At 40.7% G+C, this 21,580-nt stretch overlaps 1 protein-coding gene across 2 annotated transcripts in view; it reads left to right on the forward strand.

Moving 5' to 3' along the window:
- The window catches only part of hapln1b (hyaluronan and proteoglycan link protein 1b), a 119,085-nt gene extending 103,767 nt beyond the window's left edge, over positions 1–15,318 (forward strand). For both annotated transcript variants that reach the window (XM_072281038.1, XM_072281039.1), the window contains 2 exons: positions 548–850; positions 13,862–15,318. In XM_072281038.1, the coding sequence (XP_072137139.1) occupies positions 548–850; positions 13,862–14,148 (590 nt within the window). In that variant the 3' untranslated portion in view covers positions 14,149–15,318. The remainder of the gene's footprint in view (positions 1–547; positions 851–13,861) is intronic.
- The last annotated feature ends 6,262 nt before the right edge of the window (positions 15,319–21,580 follow it).

Here is a 21,580-nt window from a genome sequence, read left to right on the forward strand (position 1 = left end):
TAGACGAACGCCTTAACCACTTGGCCACGTGCCCACGGAACAAAGATGAGAAATAAGGGTAAGAAGGTGGGGGAAGGGAGGAAGAAGTACAAGGTTGTAGGTGATAGATGAAACCGGGAGGGGGAGGTTCAAAGGAAAGTTCAAAAGTTCAAAATAAATTTATTATCAAAGTACATATATATCACCATATACAACCCTGAGATTCAGTTTCTTGTGGGAAAACTCAATAATAGAGTAATAACTATAACAGAATCAATGAAAGGCCACATCAGCTTGGGCGCTCAATCACTGAGCAAAAGACAACAAACTGCAAATACAAAAAGAAAGAAATAATAATAATAATAAATAAGCAATTAATATCAAGAACCTGAGATGAAGGGACCTTGAAAGTGAGTCCGTAGGTTGTGGGAATACTTCATTTATGGGTCAAGTAAAGTTGAATGAATTACCAGCATGTATTTACAATGTAAACAGTATTGCACTTCATATGGTAAACATCCTTTAACCTTACTTGTTTCCTTTCTTTTTGTCCTGCTTTGGCTTCTAGGGGTGATATTCCCATACTTCCCACGACTAGGTCGCTATAATCTGAACTTTATTGAGGCTCAGAAGGCATGTCAAGATCAAGATGCGATAATTGCTTCATTTGATCAACTTTATGATGCGTGGAGAGGAGGGCTGGACTGGTGTAATGCAGGTTGGCTGAACGATGGGTCCGTACAGTACCCCATCACCAAACCCAGGGAGCCATGTGGAGGGGAAAACACAGTGCCAGGTATCCGCAGCTATGGATACAGAGACAAGATGAAGAACAAGTATGATGTGTTCTGCTTTACGTCCAACTTCAATGGTAAGGAGTTCTAAAGTTCCTTCTATTTAAACAGTTCAGGTTTCAGATCAGGATCACTTTTATTATCAAGACATATGTTGAGAAATTTGTTTTGCAGCAGCAGTACAGAGCGATATATAAAATAACTATAAATTACAGTAAGAAATGTACTGTATATAAAATATATTAAATAAGTAGTGCAAAAAGAGAAAAAAAAATAGTGAGATAGTGTTCATGGGTTGGTTCATTGTCCCTTCAGAAATATGATGATGGAAGGGTAGAATCACTGAGTGTGTGTCTCCATGCTCCTGTACCTCCTGCTTGATGGTAGCAATGAGAAGAAGGCATGTCCTGGGTAATGGGGGTCTTTAATGGTGGATGTCATCTTTTCGAGACATGACCTTCTGAAGATGTCTCCAATGGTGGTTTGAAGCATCAACTTTTAAAGATGTCCTCGATGGTGAGGAAGCTAGTGCCCATGATGAAGCTAGCTGAGATTACAACTTTCTGCAGCTCTAGATTTTGCCAAAAAAAAGACTGGAGCAACTGTGGTGTTTAACCTTAACCTTATTGTTAGATGTAAGGATTGAGTAGATTCATGTTGATTTCTCTACATCAATAGAAAAGAAAATCAGTTAATGTGAAAGAGTCTCATAATCATCCTCATGGCTTGTTGTTAATAGATTAAGGAATTATTGCTTTTGAATCCCCTAATTACAGAATAGTAGTAAAGTGTTGACTTTTTCAGACGTAGCTGTACACTGCAATATCGACTGAAACATCAGCAGAGTAAATGTTCTTCATAAGACATAGGAGCAAAGTTAGGCCATTTGGCCATTGCATCTGCTCCACCATTTCATCATGGCTGAATAATTATCCCTCTCAACCCCATTCTCCAGAGGACTGTTGACACCTTTATTAATCAAGAATCTATCAACCTCCACTTTAAATATACCCAATGACTAGATCTCCACAGCTGTCTGTGGCAATGAATTCCACAGATTCACACATTGGGTAAGATAGTTCCTCCTCATCTCTGTTCTAAAGGGACATCTTTATATTTTGAGGCTATGCCTTCTGTTCCAAGACTCTGCCACTATAGCAAACATCCTTGCTATGTCCACTCTATCAAGGCCCTTCAATATTTCATGGGCTTCAATGGGAACCACCCTATTTATTCTAAACTCCAGCAAGTACTGGAGCAGCGCCATCAAACATTCATAAGACCATAAGACATAAGAGCAGAATTAGGCCATTCAGCCCATCGAGTCTGCTCTGCCATTCCATCATGGCTGATCCCGGATCCAACTCAACACCTGCTTTCTTGCCATATCCTTTGATGCCCTGACTGATCCGGAAACAATTAACTTCTGCCTTAAGTATACCCACGGACTTGGCCTCCACAGCAGTCTGTGGCAGACCATTCCACAGATTCACTACTTTCTGGCTGAAAATAAAACCCTCCTTACCTCTGTTCTAAAAGGCCGCCCATCAATTTTGAGGCTGTGCCCTCTAGTTCTGGATAGCCCCACCATTAGAAACGTCCTCTCTACAGCCACCCGATCTAGTCCTTTCAACATCCAGTAGGTTTCAATGAGATCCCCCTGCATTCTTCCAAATTTCAGTGAGTACAGGCCCAAAGCTGCCAAATGCTCCTCATATGTTAATGCCTTCATTCCTGCATTCATCTTCATGAACCTCTTCTGGACTCCCTCCAGCGACAACACATCCTTTCTGAGATATGGAAACCAAAACTGTTGACAATACTCTAAGTGTGGCCTGACTCATGTCTCATAAAGGCTCAGCATTATCTCCTTGCTTTCATATTCTATTCCCCTTGAAATAAATATCAACATTGCATTTGCCTTTTTGACTACAGACTTGATCTGTAAATTAATCCTCTGGGAGTCTTGCACAAGGACTCCTAAGTCCCTCGTGCAGATGTTTGAACCTTCTCCGCATTTAGATAATAGTCAGCACTATTGTTCCTTTTACCAAAGTGCATTATCATATATTTCCCATCACTGTATTCCATCTGCCACTTTTAATTACTCTTCCAATTTGTCGAAGTCCTGCTGCAATCGTATTGTTTCCTCAGCACTACCTACCCCTCCACCGATCTTTCTATCATCCACAAACTTTGCCACGAAGCCATCAATTCCATTATCCAAATCACTGGCAAGCAATATGAAAAGTAACAGTCCTAATACTGACCCCAGAGGAACACCATTAGTAACTGGCAGCCAATCAGCAAAGGACCCTTTATTCCCACTTGCTGCCTCCTGCCTGTCAGCCATTCCTCTATCCATGCCAGCATCTTTCCCGTAACACCATAGGATTTTATCTTGTTAAGCAACCTCATGTGTGGCAGCTTATCAAATGCCTTCTGAAAATCCAAGTAAATGATATCCACTGCCTCTCCTTTGTCCACCACACCTGTTATTTCCTCAAAGAACTCTAACAGATTTGTCAGGCAAGACTTCCCTTCACAGGAACCATGCTAACTTTGATTTATTTTATCATTCGTCTCCAAATACCCCAAAACCTCATCCTTAATAACTGACTCCAACACTTTCCCAACCACTGAGATTAGGTAAACTGGCTTATAATATCCTTTCTTTTGCCTTAGTCCCTTCTAAAAGAGTGGAGTGATATTTGCAATCTTCCAGTCCTCCTGGACCATGCCAGAATAAAGTGATTCTTGAAAGATCATGACCAATGCGTCTGTTATCTCTTCAGCAACCTCTCTCAGGGCTCTAGGACGTAATCCATCAGGTCCAGGTGACTTATCCACCTTAAGAACTTTCAGTTTGCCTAGCACTTTTTCCTTTGTAATAGCAATGGCACTCACTCCTGCTCCCTGATGCTCATGGACCTCTGGTACACTGCTGGTGTCTTCCACAGTGAAGACAGATACAAAGTACCCATTAAGTTCATCTGCCATTTCTTTGTTCCCCATTACTACCTCACCAGCATCATTTTCCAAAGGTCCAATATCACCTCTCACCTCCCTTTTACTCTTCATGTAACTGACAAAACTTTTGGTATCCTGCTTTATATTATTGGCTAGTTTGCCCTCATATTTTATCTTTTTCCTTCTTATGGCTTTTTAGTTGCCTTATGTTGGATTTTAAAAGCTTCCCAATCATTCAACTTCTGAGTCATTTTTGCTACATGATACGCTCTTTCCCTAGCATTTATGAAGTCCTTAACTTCCCATGTCAGCCATGGTTGCCCACCCTAGTTCAACTCATCTATTATTCTGCCTTCCGTGGGACATATCTATCCTGCGCCTGATGAACTATTCCCAGAAACTTCAGCCATCTCTGCTCTGCCGTCATCCCTGCCAGTATCCTTCTCCAATCCACCTGGGAAAGCTCCTTTCTCATGCCTCTGTAAATCCCTTTATTCCACTGCAATACTGATACATGTAATTTATGCTCCTCCCTCTCAAACTGCTGTAGAGTACAGAGTCATAGAACACTACAGCACAGAAACAGACAGTTCAACTCTATTATTCTGCCTAGTTCCATCGACCTACATCTGGATGGTAGCCCTTCATACTCCTCCTGTTCATGTACTGTTCCAAACTTCTCTTAAACAGTGAAATCGATCCCGCATCCACCACTTCTGCTGGCACCTCATTACCACTTGTACTACCTTCCATGTGAAGTTTCCCCATGTACCACTTAAATATTTCACCTTTCACCCTTGACCCATGATCTTGAGTGTTAGTCTCAGTGGAGAAAGCCTGCATCCATTTACCTGATCTGTACCACTCATAATTTTGTATGCCTCTATCAAATCTCCCACTATTAAATCACAGTGTTCCACAAACTCACCACTCTTTGTACAAGAATACTTATTCTTGTACAGTTATAAGATAGTTATAAGATATAAGAGCTAAATTAGGCCATTTGGCCTATTGAGTCTGCTCTTGCATTTCATCATTAATGATCCATTTTTCCTCTCTGCCTCAATCTCCTGCCTTCACCCCGTATCCCTTCATGCCCTGACCAATCAAGAATCTATCAATCTCTGCCTTAAAGAAATGCATGGTCATGCACTTTGGTAGTGGAAATAAATGTGCAGACTATTTTCTAAACAGAGAGAAAATCCAAAGATCTGAGATGCAAAGGGACTTGGGAGCCCTTGTGCAGAACACCTTAAAGTTTAACTTGCAGGTAGAGTCGGAGGAAGGCAAATGCAATGTTGGCATTCATTTCAAAAGGTCTAGAATACAAGAGCAGGGAGGTGATGCTGAGGGTTTATAAAGCACTGGTACGACTTCACCTTGAGCATTGTGAACAGTTCTGGGCTCCTCATCTAAGAAAAGATGTGCTGGCATTGGAGAGGGTTTAGAGGAGGTTCACCAGGATGATTCCGGGAATGAACGGGTTAGCATATGAAGAACATTTAATATCTCTGAGTCTGTACTTGTTGGAATTTCGAAGGGTACAGGGAATCTCATTGAAACCTTTCGCATGTTGAAAGGCCTAGACAGAGTAGATGTGGAAAGAATGTTTCCAGTAGTTGGGGAGTCTAGGACAAGAGAACACAGCCTCAGAATAGAGAGATGTTCATTTAAAACAAAGATATAGAGAAATTTCTTCAGCCAAAGGTTGGTGAATTTGTGGAATTTGTTACCGCAAGCAATTTTGGAGGCCAGGTCATTGGGTGTATTTAAAGCAGAGCTTGATAGGCTTTTGACACAGCATCAAAGGTTAGAAGGCTGGGGAATGGGGCTGAGAAAGGGGAGAAAAAAGGTCTTCCATGATTAAATGGCAGAGAAGACTCGATGGGCCGAATGGCCTAATTCTGCTGTAATGTCTTATGGTCTTATGGTCTAAATATATGTGAAAGCTTGGTCTCCACAGTTGCCCATGACAACAAATTCCACAGATTCACCACTCTCTGGCTAATGAAATTCATCTTCATCTCTGTTCTAAAAGGATGCCCCTCTATTTTGAGGCCGTGTCCTCTGGTCTTAGACACTTCCACCAGAGGACACATCCTCTCCACATCCACTCTATCAAGGCCTTTCACCATTTGATAGGTTTCAGTTAGATCACCCCTCATTCTTCTGAATGCAACTGAATACAGGGCCAGAGTCATCAAATGCTCTTCATATGATAAGCTGTTCAATCCTGGAATCATTTTTGTAAACTTCCTTTGAGCCCTCTCCAGTTTCAGTACATCCTTTCTGAGATGAGGGGCCCAAACCTGCCCACAATATTCCAAGTGAGGCCTCCCCAGTGCTTTATAAAGTCTCAATATTACATCCTTGCTTTTATATTCTTGTCCTCTTGAAATGAATGTTAACATCGCATCTGGCTTCCTCACCACAAACTCAACCTGCAAATTAACTTTTAGGGAATCCTGCACAAGCACTCCCAAGTCCCTTTGCACCTTAGATTTTTGTGTTTTCTCTCCATTTAGAAATTAATCAACCTTTTCATTTCTTCTACCAAAGTGCATGACCTTACACTTCCTGACACTGTATTCCATCTGCTATTTCTTTGTCCATCCTCCTCATCTAAGTCCTTCTGTAGCCTCTCTTCTTCCTCAAAAGTACCTGCCCCTTCACCTATCTTTATATAATCTGCAAATGTGGCAACAAAACCATCAATTTCATCATCCAAATCATTGGCATATAATTTAAAAAAAAAATTGGTCCCAACACAGACCCCTGTGGAACTCCACTAGTCACCAGCATTCAAACAGAAAAGGCTCCCTTTATTCCCACTCTTTACCTCCTGCCAAACAGCCACTGCTTTATCCTTGCTAGAATCCTTCCTGTAATACCATGGGGGTAATAGCTTGTTATGTAGCTTCATGTATGGGACCTTGTCAAAGGACTTCTGGAATTCCAAGTACACAACCAATTCTCCTTTGTCTATCCTGCTTTTTGTTTCTCCAAGGAATTCTAATGGATTTGTCAGGCAAGATTTTCCCTTGAGGAAACCATGTTGATGATGCTCTATTTCAGGGGTCGGCAACCTTAAGCACAAATGATTTTCTAGCATGCGTTATTCATTAATTTGAGGCAAAGCATAACTAGATGTATTTAAATGGATAATTCCCATATTTCAAGTTTTTTATGGCACTTATCTGGCCCACCGTCCGCTCATTAGTACGCAATCTGGCCCACAGAGGCAAAAAGGTTGCCGACCCCTGTCTATTTTATCATGTGCCTCCAAGTACCCAAAACTACCTCCTTAGCAATTGACACAAACATCTTCCCAACCGCTGGCATCAGACTACTGTCTATAATTGCCTTTCTTCTGCCTCTCTCCCTTGAAGAGTGGAGTGACATTTGCAATGTTCCAGTTTTCCAGAACCATTCCAGAATCTAGTGATACTCGAAAGATCAGTACTAATGCATTCACAATCTCTTCAGCCACCTCTTTCAGAACCCTGGGGTGTTCACCATCTGTTCCAGGAAACTTAACTACCCGTAAACATTTTAATTTCCCAAAAACCTCCTCCCTAGTAATGGTAACTTCACTCACTTCATGACCCCTAACACCTGGAACTTCCACCATACTGCTGTCTTCTACAGTGAAGACTGATGCAAAATACTTTATTAGTTCATCTGCCATTTCCTTGTCCCCCATGACTACTTCTCCAGCATTGTTTTCTGGTGGTGTGATGTCCACTCTTACCTTTCTTTCACACTTTCTATATCTGAAGAAACTGTTGGTATCCTCTATAATATATTGGCTAGCTTACTTAGTATTCCACCTTTACTTTCTTAATGATGTTACGTACCTCGTAACTGGGTTGCCAAACCAGCAGAAATGGAACACTCGTTGGAGTCTGTGCTTACTAGGAACTAATAAAGTTTTATTAAAGAAATAAGTAATACAGTACACTAATCGTAAGGATATAAATGTAACAGATTAGCAACGATAATACACACCTATACACAGAACTAGGGTATTAGGAATCAACCAAGCTCTATCGCAGTCTAGGGATAAAATGATCAGTCTTAAGTGAAGCAGAGTTCAGTTCAGTTTAGTGCGGTTTGCAGTAATCGCTGTTGACATACCATTGGAGAGAGAGAGATGCGATTTGGTTTCAGGCAGACCTTTTGATGCCTTCGCAGTTGGTTTCGGGCAGGCCTTTTGATGTCTTCTAATCCAGCTGTGGTCACCGACTGTGACCCCTCCATTCCGGATACGATCGTTCTTCCACGGTGAACCCAGCACCCAGGCAAGGGCGGACACACACCCCAGGTTCCCACCAATCATACCTTTACACCCTGTGAGCTTCTGATCGGTTCTCGTGAACCGGACCTCCAAACTCCCACCACTTGTGGGGGCACACTGCTCTTTCCAGGGTCTCGTGGTGTGTTGCGTGCCTTAGCAAACCTGCTCCTTTTAACCCCCCGCTGGGGTATCACCTGTCCATCAAACTTCAAACAGTTCAGGTTCAAAGCAACCGGTCTGTCAATATCTGAATTGTGTTTCTTTATCGTTAATCTCTCCCTTCTCTCTCATTAGCATTTTGAATGTTCCTCCATTGTCTTCCGTTATCTCTCTCATTAGCATCATCCATCCGGTAACTCTGCTTGGCGTCACACATGACAATGATTTTTCTAGTTGCCTTCTACTTCCCATTAATTTGTGCTCTATTATATGCCCTCTCTTTGGCTTTTATGGTGGCTGCGACTTTTCTTGTTAGCCACGGTTGCGTCATCTTGCCTTTAAAATACTTCTTCCTCTTTGTGATGTATATGTCCTGTGCCTTTTTGAATTGCTTCCAGAAATTCCAGCCATTGCTACTCTGCCACCATCCCTGCCAGTGTTCTTTTCCAGTCAATTCTGGCCAACTCCTTTGTCATGCCTCTGTATTTCCCTTTACTCCTCTATATTACTGATACATCTGACTTCAGCTTCTCCTCCTCAAATCTCAGGGTGATCACGTGCCCCTAAGGATGCTTTTCAATTCAATTCACGCTTAGTTGTCATTCAACCATACATGAACACTCATGAATGCAGCCAAACAAGACAGTGTTTGCACAGGGTCAAGGTGCAAAGGCACATTACCAACATTCACAGACAGTGAGCACACAGAAGATTACCATCCTATAATAAGTCCCAATGCCCACCATTTTGACATCGTGGATTCAAGCATCCTGATCAAAAAAACCATATAGAATATCAGTAAAAAGTACAGCATTGTCAAATATGTGTATATATGTAGTCCAGACCCCCCCAACCAAATGATATCATCTGTCATCTGGCTTCCACCACATCCGTTAGGTGAATTGGGGCTTTGAGGCCCAGTCCTTGCATACACAACCACATATAGATTAGTAAAAACACGAATATATATGTACCTAGGCCAGACCCTTCAGTCCATTTTTAAATCCTCAGTTGCCACGATTACGTTACGCCACCCCCCAGTAGAGCGCAATGGCTCGGACACCTCTTCTTCGGCGGCTAAACAGCACGCAACCCCACAGCCTGAGGCCCGAGACCACTGGGTGCCATCAAACAAATGAAAAAAATCTGCAAATGGCCACAACAGAGCTCGTCTTCTGCCGAATGAAACCCTGGGAGGGCAGCTCCGACTTCATTCTGGACTCCGCACCACACCGCCCCTGGTGAAGTGTAGAGGCTGCGTCCCCTCACTCTGAGCAGCTGCAAACAGGCAACACAGTGGCTTCAGGCCTAGTCCTCGCTACGACTGAGGACTAGATCCCCTCTGTCCGCCCCTGCTCGCATCCAGCAAATCTGACCAGGGTTTTATGGAGCTGCAACATTACTCCGCTGCTCTTGAACTCAGTCCCCCAACTAATGAAGGCTTACACACAATACGACTTAGTAACTACACTGTCAACTTGAGCAGCGACTTTGAGGGATCGATGAATTTGGGCCTTTCATTCTGTGTGATGTGGACTTCTCAGCTGGCTTGTGGAAGTCATTTGAATTTGGCAAAATCTATTTCCTCAAAGATCCTGGGATTGCAATTTGAAATAATTGTGCTTGCTTGGTTTGGCGACAATTACAAGTTACGCAACCAGTGACTAATAGGATTCTGTTGTGCCATAATGTCTGTTATCGATGAGAAGCAAAAGCAAAGTGTAAACCATCGCTATTCAATAGATAACTATTGTCCATTTAATTAGTTTGAATGTTAACTTTTCTGTGAATGAATAGATATAAAAACAGTCTGTTCAATTGCAGACTTCATGACATGCATAAGTCTGGTAAGATCGTCAAAATTACTTCTCCATAGATTACTCAACTTAGCTGTACTCAAAGGAAGACATGGGCCTGAAATAAATGTCTGAAATATAAGACAATTAAAAAAATGCAGGGAGAAGGAACCCATTGTGCCTGTGCCAGCTCCCTGCTGGGCCAATACCAAAATTAATCCTTTGTTCATTTCCAAGGCTCTCTAGTTCCCTTCATTTCATCTTTCCCTTGGAAGGTGCAGTAGCATTCGTCTCAACCAACTGCCCGATCATTGCCAAAAGGTATTTAACATAACCCCATAAAACAATGTACAAAGGATTGCTCCTAACTTACAGCTTCACTGCTTCACTGTATCAAGGCACAATGGTTCTGTTTAATTGGGACACATCGGGACCACTGTACTTTGGCCCAATTAAGCAACTGCCCCTATTAGCCAAATTTTCATGGAAATAGTTAAAAACGTATAAAAAAGACAAACTATGGTTTAACTGGTAACAAATTGTGTATTTAAATGAAATGCAGAACAAATTAGAATGCTACCAATACTACTACAATGCTATAAAACTATGTATCAGTGCCTAAGAGTTATCAAGGAAGGAATTCATCCGGTGTACACTGCCATTTCTTTTGATTGATTGTCAGTGAACAAAATCAGCATTGACACCTAGTGCAGATACTGGAATGCCTTCATATAATGCTTTCAATGACTGCCTCCTCCAGAACTTCATCTTCATTGTGACATTCAAGATTATTACCAATACCTTTAAGTTCTTCATACTTCCTAACGTGTGAGTTATCCTTAAATTATCCTTATGGGGATAACTTATCATCTTGTACACCTCCATCAAGTCTCCTCTCATCCTCCTTTGCTCCATAGAGAAAAGCCCAAGCGCACTCAATTTATCCTCATAAGACATGCTCTCTAATCCAGGCAGCATCCTGGTAAATCTCCTCTGCACCCACTCTAGAGATCCCACATCCTTCCTATAATGATGTGATCACAACTTAAGATAATATTCCAAGTGTGGTGTAACAATGGTTTTGTAGAGCTGCAACATTACCTTACAGCTCACTCCTCCCCACCCCCTAAGTCATAGTTAGGTTCACTGGGGGCATTTAGCAGGCACCAAAGTATATCCTGGCAATAGAAGAGATGGAGCTGTATATTACTTAAAATTACGTAATTAAGGTGGAGCCTTAAAATGCCATAGCATCTCTCTTTCACATGAAAATTGTAGGGCCGCTAGGTACTTTCACCAACCAACAGCAGACCCCTAATCTTAATTAAGGGGAATGTCAGCATTTACAAACTGTAAAGCTCTATGTTCAGTTTTCAGCCTTATAATAACATTTCTGTCAGGATAAACTATGTAGAATAGATTGTTTCTACTTCCACTGTTCCTTGTCACGTACGAGGGGTGATTGATAAGTTCGTGGCCTAAGGTAGAAGGAGTCAATTTTAGAAAACCTAGCACATTTATTTTTCCTACATTTACACACTTGGTCCAGCAGTCGTGGAGCATACAGATCCCTTCTTTGTAGAAGTCGGCGTCTTGGACCTCCAGAAAGCGGTCCACAGCAGGGGCGATTGATAAGTTCATGGCCTAAGGTAGAAGGAGATGAGTTATTAACTTCAAATTTTCTGCATTTTCACTCAAAGAGTTGAACTGCACGTGCATGTAACGAGAGTTGTATAACTCATCTCCTTCTACCTTAGGCCGCTAACATCAATCACCCCTCATATCTTCATAATGTTAAACACCTGCTGAGGCCTCCAATGGTCAGGGTCGACCATGAATGTTGCATCCCAGCTGCCTACATGATACACAAGCCAGGGCAGTACGATGTGGAGAGCAGGCTGTTGCCCTGGAGCAGGTCCCCACTCTCCACGCATCTGCCAGTCAGCATTAAACTCAACGTAGGACTGCCTGAGGGACTCCAGCTCCAGGTTTTTCCCTCAGGGTTTACTCCCGAAGCCTCCCCCATGAGTGTGTATCGCCACAAGGTGGCAGAGGTTTGAGATCAGAGTTTTCCTTCTCCTAGATGAGTTGCCAACCATAGCCGACAAGCATCATCTGCCCAAAGCAACTGGTTTTAAGGTACCAGTAATGCACCTTTGCCCCTTCTCCTATCAGTAGAAATGGTTCCACCGAGCTTAGTAGCTAAGCCGCACGTAAAGACGAGAAACTGGACTTGGTTATCAGAGGCAATTTGAGGCGCATGTCATTGGGAGCATATAATAGGTAGTGGGAGCTTATCCCCATTACCATCCCTGGCTATAACAACCTTCAGAACCAAATACCTGCAAATCATTGTATAATCTCTCCTAAGCTAACAAAAGCTGCCAGCATTCTGCAAGATTTCCTTGTATTTCTTCATATCTAACTTAACGTCCTATCATTGCTGCTGCAAACCTAGAGAGCTAACAGGAAGGAAGAAATAGCAATGACATTTAATGCGGTGTGGAGATCCAGCTGCAGGAAAATGGCAAATAATATCTGAACATCCAAACTCAGGAGCCAGATGAAATGTAAACTCAAGAGATTCTGCAGATGCAGAAGCAAGAGGATTCGAGTACAGGAGCAGGGAGGTACTACTGCAGTTGTACAAGGCCTTGGTGAGACCACATCTGGAGTATTGTGTGCAGTTTTGGTCCCATAATCTGAGGAAAGACATTCTTGCCATAGAGAGAGTACAAAGAAGGTTCACCAGATTGATTCCTGGGATGGCAGGACTTTCATATGATGAAAGACTGGATCAGCTAGGCTAATACTCGTTGGAATTCAGAAGATTAAGGGGGGATCTTATTGAAACGTATAAAATCCTAAAGGGATTGGACAGGCTAGATGCAGGAAGATTGTTCCTGATGTTGGGGAAGTCCAGAACGAGGGGTCACAGTTTGAGGATAAAAGGGAAGCCTTTTAGAACCGAGATTAGGAAAAACTTCTTCACACAGAGAGTGGTGAATCTGTGGAATTCTCTGCCACAGGAAACAGTTGAGGCCAGTTCATTGGCTATATTTAAGAGGGAGTTAGATATGGCCCTTGTGGCTAGAGGGATCAGGGGGTATGGAGAGAAGGCAGGTACAGGGTTCTGAGTTGGATGATCAGCCATGATCATACTGAATGGCGGTGCAGGCTCGAAGGGCCGAATGGCCTACTCCTGCACCTATTTTCTGTGTTTCTATGCTGAAAATCAGAGCAACACACAAGGTGCACTAAGCACTCTGGTTAATGATTTTATCAACACTTGAAAGTAAATTTACTCTCAAAGTAATATACAACCCTGAGATTCATTTTCTGGTGGGTATACTCAAAAAACCTGTGGAATAGTAACCATAACAGAATCAATGAAAGACTGCCCAACTAAGGCCTTCAACCAGTGTGCAGAAGACAACTTCTGCAATTACAAAAAGAAAGAAATAATAACGGTAAATAAATAAATAAACAATAAATATCGAGAATATGAGATGAAGAGCCCTGAAAGTGAGTCCTTAGGTTCAAGGGCCTGATGATTGAGGGGTAGTAATTGTTCCTGAACCTGGTGGCATGAGCCCTAAGACTCCCGTACCTTCTTCCTGGTGCAGCAGTGAGAAGAGAGCATGTCCAAGGTGGTGGGGGTCCTTGATGATGGATGCTGCTTTCCTATGACAGTGTTTCATGTAGATGTGCTCAGCGGTGGGGATGGCTTTACCTGTAATGGACTGGGCCATATCCTCTACTTTTCATAAGATTTTCCATTCAAGGGCATTGGTGTTTCCATTCCATATCTACCTCTTAAGTAATGATTTATTCTAACTAATTTATCAACTTTGTATTCCTCTTAGGTCGATTCTACTATCTGATTTACCGTCGAAAGCTCACCTACAGCGAAGCTGTGCAAGCCTGCATCAGGGATGGATCAAAGATCGCTAAAGTTGGCCAAATGTACGCTGCCTGGAAGTTGCTCGGTTACGACCGCTGTGACGCAGGTTGGCTGGCGGACGGCAGTGTCCGCTACCCGATCTCTAGACCCAGGCGTCGATGCAGTGAAACTGAGGCAGCAGTGCGTTTTGTTGGCTTCCCCGATAAAAAGCACCAGTTATATGGTGTCTACTGCTTCAGAAGCAACTGATACTTCATGTTAAAGCTTAGTCGGAGATGAGTATTATTTTACTTCTGCACATGTGAAAGATGTACTTTCAATAATATGAACTCATGTTACCAAAACTGTGATAAAAAAAGATTTTTTCTTACTGTACAATGCCATTTTCATGCAAACCAAAACATTTTTCTTTGTTGTAATGTATCATACAATCATTAAATATTAAAAATAATATAATTTTATAGGAAGTTGTACCAAGATTTAGCACCAATTTGCTTTATGTTTAAGTAGCATTTAGCAAAAGCTACCCTAAACACTGTTCTGACTGTGCCTAAAGGATTGAATATTTGGGATTGTGTGGGCATGCCATAGCTAGACATTAAGTGTTGTAATATCATTCAAAATGAGCATTTCTCAGGCAATATTTTAATATTTTTGTGAAAATTTTCAGGATTCATTTTGCTTTGTAAGCTCATTAAAATTTGGTGCATTTCTAGTGATTCAAGAACATGGACAGAGATGATGCAACACTATTTTCTCCACAAGAAACTAACAGCTTGTCCAAAATTTAACCCTTTGATCAGGCTGTCATTGATGTTGTGTGCTTTGACAAAACCATTGATATCTAGAACTGTTTCATGTTGCAGTTAATGAATTTACCAGCAAAATTTTTATTGTTAAACTTTAATGCATGGTGCAAATTCTCCTGACGCCCCGGGCAAATTATTGAAATTTTCGTGCTGAATGATGAATTGTCGGAGAAACGCAGTAGTTTTTTTGCCTGCTTCATATCATTCCACTGAAGGTCACCTGTGTTTCTTTAAACAGAGGACAAGCTGTCTTTGAAGAGGCAATACTGTGTGGGTGTCAGTGAGTGTGTGACATCACAAAACAGTATTCGAGTACAGTTAACCATCCTTTCCCGGTCTGGCTATGCACACATTCTTCCAGCAAAGATAAATGCATCAAATAAAGGACAAATTCTGTCAGTTTCAGTGTGTCAGTAGATTTTATATCAAACAAAAGAAAACCCTTTCCTTGAGGTGACAGACCTTTTCATGAGGTTTGTTATCATTTATTGAGGAACTCCTGTAATAAGAAATCATTGATAGAATGCTATCATTTTCTCATTCTGTAGCTGAAGAAATTACATAGATCTTATTTTAAACAAATTTTCATATTCATTCAATAATATATTTATAAAAGGTAGAATTGCTCTTAGTTATAGTTTCTTACATTTAGGAATTAAAACTATTCTGAGATTATTTTTAAAAATTTAGTTCACTTCCAAACACCTGGTGGCTGTACTTGCTGGTAAAGCCATGGGTTCATTGTTAATTCCCACAAAGGTCAGTGATTACAAATGCATTGCAACCACGTTTTCAGAGCAGGAAATAATGCGTGCAAGTTGAAAAATTGTTTATAAACAAAATAAGCACATTATTTAGAGCTTAAAAATAAGGCACAAGACCATAAATCCTCTGTGTGGTGGACCAGAAGCCACAGCCTCAGATTAGAGGGGCGTTCTTTTAGAATGGAGCTGACGAAGAATTTCTTTAGCCAGAGAGTGGTGAATTTATGGAATTCTTTGCCACAGGCAGCTGTAGAGGCCAAGTCTTTATGTATATTTTAGGCAGAGGTTGATAGATTCTTGATTAGTCAGGGCATGAAGGGATATGGGGAGAAAGCAGGAGACTGGGGCTGAGAGGAAAAATGGATCAGCCATGATGAAATGGTGGAGCAGACTCGAAGGACCAAATGGCCTAATTCTGTTTCCATATCTCATGTGCTTATGATAAATCACATCAAACAAACCTTACAGATATAGAAATTATAACTGGGTAGTTTTGAATATTTTCATACTTGGACATTGGTCTCATGAGAACATTATATTTTAGATCTTCCCAAACATGGTGGGCAATGTTACCGCCTCACAACTTCAGAGTGGAGCAGTTAGCAGTGCCGGAGACCGGGGTTCAAACCTGACCTTAAGTACCAAGTGTCTCAGTTTTGCTCTTCCTCCACTCACAGTGTGGATTTCCTCCGAGTACTGTTGTTTTCTCCCATTTTCTGAAGACATGGGTCGGCAGAGTAATTGACCTCTGCAAATTGGAGAATGCATGTTATGGAATCAATGGAGGTTTAGTGTAAATAGATTGTTTAAAGTTCAAAATAAATTTGTCAAAGTACATTTATGTCATCATAGACTACCCTGAAATTATTATTACTTGTGGGCATACAGTAAATAGAAAGAAATACAATGGAATCAATGAACAACTGCACATAACAAAGACAGACTATCAATGTGAAAAAGACAAATTGTGCAAATACAAAAATATTATATTAATAAATGGATAAGTAATAATTATTGAGGATCAGTTGTAGAGACCTTAAAAGTGAATCTGTAGGCTGTGAAATCAGTTCAGTGTTGAGGTGAGTGAAGTATAATACTCTGGTTCAGGAGCCTGATGCTTAAAGGATAATAACTGTTGCTGAATGTGGTTGTGTGGGACCTAAGGCCCCTGTACCTCCTCCCTGGTGACAGCAGCTGATGGTCTATGCCAAGGGGCTTGTTTCCTTCACTCTATCAATTACTCTTTGTGCTGTTTTGCTGTGATGCCACATTCTTGATGTTAACTTCAGTAATGAAATACTGGACATGGCATCAGTTGAGGTTACATTCTGATGGAAAAGCAGTTTCCAGTAGGAATGAAATTCTTCATGGAGACCATATGGTCTGCTTACCAGGAAATCTAGGTCGAGAGAGAGCAAGCAACCATGAATGAAAATGAGAAGTTGGTGTGGTTAAGTATAATATTTCATAAGAAGAACTTATTTGATTTCTTGAGGAAATAGAACAATTGCTGTCCTTCCAATTGACAGCCTTATTCAACGTCCAAACTAAAAATCTGAAACTTTGACAAGGACTCGCATAATTTGGTTCATAGAACATGGAATACATCAGCACAGTACAGGCCCTTCAGTCCTCAATGTTGAGCTGACCTTTTAACCTTCTCTAAGGTCAATCCACTCTTCCCTCCATTTTTCTATCCATGTGCCTATCTAAGAGTTTCTTAAATGTTTCTAATGTATCTAATGCTTCTCTATATGAAATATGATGAGCTCTTGTTTTCCTGTTTGTATCTGATTATTTTTTCTGGTTTTGGTTTTAACTTGTTTCATTTTTTAGGTTGAAAACATAGAACAGGCTGTTGAGCCCACAATTTTGTTCCAACATTATAACCTACTCTAAAATCTGACCCTTCCCTCCTAGGAAGCCCTCCACTTTCTTATCATCCATGTGCCTATCAAAGAATCTCTTATCCCTCTTATGTATCTGCCTTTACCACCATTCCTGGCAGGGTATGCCACACACTCACCATTATCAGTTCTGAAATTCCGCCACCCCCATACTTCCCCCCCCCCCAAACAGTTTAAAATTATGCCCCCTCATATTAGCCTTGGTCATTTCTGCCCTGGAAAAAGTCTCTGGCTGTCCATTCATTCAATCAATGCCTATCATCTCATACACCTGTATAATCTCACCTCTCTCCAAAGAGAAGAAGCCCTAACTCACTCAACCTCTCCTCATAAAACATACTCTCTAATCTAGGCTGCATACTCGTTAATCTCAGCACCATCTCTAAAGTTTCTCCACGCCCTTCCTATGATGAGGTAACCAGAACTGAACACAATATTCCAAGTGTGGTCTAAGCAGGGTTTTATAGAGCTGCAACATTAGCTCACAGCTCTTGGACTCAGTTCCCCAAATAATGAAGGCCAAAACATCCTATGCCTTTCTTAACCACCCTATAAATGGACATGGCAACATTGAGGGATCTACAGACATGGACCCCTATATCTCTCTTTTCTTCCACACTGCTAAGCATCCTGTGTTCTACCTTCCCCTTCTTCTTCTTTTGTGCCAATGGTGGCTCGCACCCATCAGAAAGGTGTGTTACTGCTGCCTGCTGTAATGGAGTATGGCAGGAGCCACAGTGGGAATCAGATCCTGCCTCCCACACCTGTTTTAACTAAAAAGCTCATCAAGGCCCTACACACTTAACTGTCCCTGTCTCAGGTGCCTGAATATCCTGCAACCTAGGCGTTCCAGATAAAAATTGCTTCAACCATTACAATGAATATCTGTGGCACATATGATCACATATTCCACCATCTAAAGAACCTTACAGAAATCACATCACTCATTCCCACGCTTACCAACAAGTGCCAAAGTGGAGTACAGACCCATGTATTCAAATCTCAGTCTCATCAACCACACATCATCCCTCCTATTGCTTCACAAAAGGCCCCTGCGCTGGATTGATGGAAACAAATTTTAATCCCACCTCCCTGCCCCTCTCCTAACTTGACCTTCAATTCAGCCTTCCAAAGTTAATTACATTCAAAGATTTTGTGGTGATTATATTCACAGCTGTCCTTGACATCACAAAGAGTTTATTAATTGGGGTTGATTCTCTCTGCTGGTAGAAATGAGACTGTTCTTTTGATTGTCAGACTTTTATTGCACAATATCATGAGGGCTGTTAATTTAGAAAGAATATGAGTTCTCTAACCCCTTTAGGAAATGCCATTTAGCTGGCTCTACCCCCAATGAGAAGAGTACGTGTCACTCACTCACCACTCTGTGGTACCTGAAAATTGCATCTGAGCCTCCCAATTAGCATAGGATTGAAATCTAACTGTGCTAATTAGGCAGCTGCCTCATTCTGGGACAGGAGGAATGACCTTAAAGAAATGTGGCCCATTGAAAAGTCAAGAAAGGTGTGATTCAGAAAGTCAGTAAGTGATAAATGTCCTTTCTGTTGAAAAAAATAGTTATGTTTATTACCAGATTTATAATCAGAGAAGTTATAGGGACAGAAAGCACCTGCTGTCTAATGTTGAAAATATAGGTAATACTAAAGTGCCATGTTTGTGGTGAATGAGAAATGAAGAATTGCCTCCTGTGGCTTTGCTTTGTCAAGGTTGTTGTAGAATTAATTCATTTATAATACATGGTTGTGTCTTGAGCTGCCAGAATCCTAAGCTTTAGTATCAATTCCCTAAACCTTTCCACCCCTCTATATGACAATTTGCCTACCTCTTCAGATAAGCTTTTGATTACCTGCCCTAATGTTAGTATCACTTTTTTTTAATAATACTCCTGTGAACTGCCTTCTATTATTAAAGGTGCTATTTACGTGAAAGTATATTTAAAAATGCATACTAAGTTTTGATATCTGGCTTTGGTAAGTGTTAAGTTTTTTTTTCCCAGAAAGGATAAGATTTGATCTAGGGACATTGTTTCTAGGGTGTGGAAAGGCTTTTTAAGTTGGATGAAATTTGTCTTGGACAGGAGTCGGAATTGAGAATGCTTGTGTGTTTAAAATGGTGATTTCCAACCTTTTTTATGCCATGGACCCTACCTTTGCCTGAGGGGTCCATAGGCCTCAGGTTAGGAACTCTTGGTTTAAAAGTTCATAACGGAGTGATTTTTGGTCTATCCTTTGTTATTTTAATCATGTGTATAGTGAGCTAATTTGCATGCTCTAAAGGTCCCAGAGCTTCAGTCTGCAATTCAATTATGTTCCTGATGCAGTTTCTATTTATGCTTCTGTTTGTGATCAACATGCTTTCCTACTATGCCGTTGTTAGGCAGTGCATGTGTTTTTTTAGTCGCAAAATATCATATACTCTAAACTTCTTTTAGTGAGATGTTGAAAATGCTTTGCTTAAGGTCTGCCTGGGAAGTATTACGTGACTTTACAAAGATACATATCTGCTAATGCCAAGGTAAATTTGTTGAAGAACTCAGGATAGCTATCTAAAAACAAAACTGCAGGGCAGAAAAAAAAATGATGAGTTATATATTTGTGTCACAGCATTTCTAATATATCATATTTCTATAGCAACATAGAAAACACAATATAATTGCCTTTAAGTTAGTGAATAGAGCTGTTACCCACTTAATTAATCAAACAACCCAAGGTTTCTAACTAACCAATGACTCACTTCAGTTATCTAAAGAACAGAAAGCCACATGTATGAATCTGTTCAAAAAGATTTAAATTAACAGTTGCTTTGAGACTTGGACAGAGAAAGTTATAAATTATATTAAGGAATATAATGGGGTGTAAGCTACAAAAAATTGGGTTGAATTTATTATTTGTACAGCAGGTGATCATAGAAGCTCTGTGGTTTCAGTAATCGCCGTAATCCTTAGCTCTGTTAGTTTCTGTGAAGTATACATATTAGCTTTTTTAACCTGTTTGAGCATTGCATATGGATAAGTGAGAGCTTATTTTCCTAAGCAACGACTGGAGCATATGCAATTAATTCTAATTTAGATTTTGTTCTTTTAATGTCTTTGAAACCATATTAGTTATTTTGAGCTGGAGTAAAAGACCTAACAATGCACACCGATGTTTCTGAATGATTCTTTAAGGATTCTTGTATCATTAATTGAATGAAATGTACAGAATGTGATTGAATGCATGTATTTAGCCATAGATACTAATCCTTGCAGGGATCTTCAGATCAATATAGAGTCAATGCTATCTTATATTCTTTGACAGTTAAGTATCTCACCTCAAACATATCACCCTTTGTCAAATATTAAGATTTCAGTTGTACATTGAGCATGCAAATCATTCAAATACAGCTCACCATTAGCAAGCAATTTCTACGTTGATCCTTGTGAACCAATGACAAGGTGAAAGTTTATTGCTGAGTCTGTTTAAGATGGTGTCAAGCTTTGCTGCATAGGATGTGCCCACGGGGAAGGATGCTGGCTCTGTTATTTTCCTGCTCCAAGATACTGCAGCGTTTTATCAATCTGTGTAATTTGTAATTTAACCCTCGGAGACCTGGGTACTTCACTGCAGCTTGTGAAAAACAACAGAAATCCAGTGTCATAGAGGGGAAGGGATTGTAAATTCATTTTTTTAAGAATATGCGCATCAAAAAATTGTTTTACTATCAGTAAATTTTGATCATGCTCATGGATGCAGTGAAGCTTTCAGGACTTGGTGGGCTTTGCGTGAATAGAATTTACAATGTGCTTCTATGTTTGAATGCCATCCTTGCGTCTATTTGCACTGTACTGCATTAGTACTATTAAAGTGTCCTCTAGGAAATTACTAAAGTACATTATCAAATGAAGCAATTGATTTAATATAATGTAAATTGTAGCATAACATGGAAAGTTCGGTAATAAACCTGAAAGTCAATATTTGAATGGACATATGTCAAGTAGAAAATTAACCCTTTTTTTGCATTTGTGACAGGAGCACTCCAATGCTAATAAAAATTTGAAACTTATTCTTGAGTGTTCATTATTAACATAGGACATGAGATTCTGCAGATGCTGCAGTCCCAATGAAGGGACTCGGCCTGATACGTCACTTGTTTATTTCTCTCCACAGCTGCTAATTTGTTTCCCCCAACATTTTGTGTATGG

Source organism: Mobula birostris, chromosome 17 (genome assembly GCF_030028105.1).
Source record: "Mobula birostris isolate sMobBir1 chromosome 17, sMobBir1.hap1, whole genome shotgun sequence".
NCBI classification, from domain to species: domain Eukaryota; kingdom Metazoa; phylum Chordata; class Chondrichthyes; order Myliobatiformes; family Myliobatidae; genus Mobula; species Mobula birostris.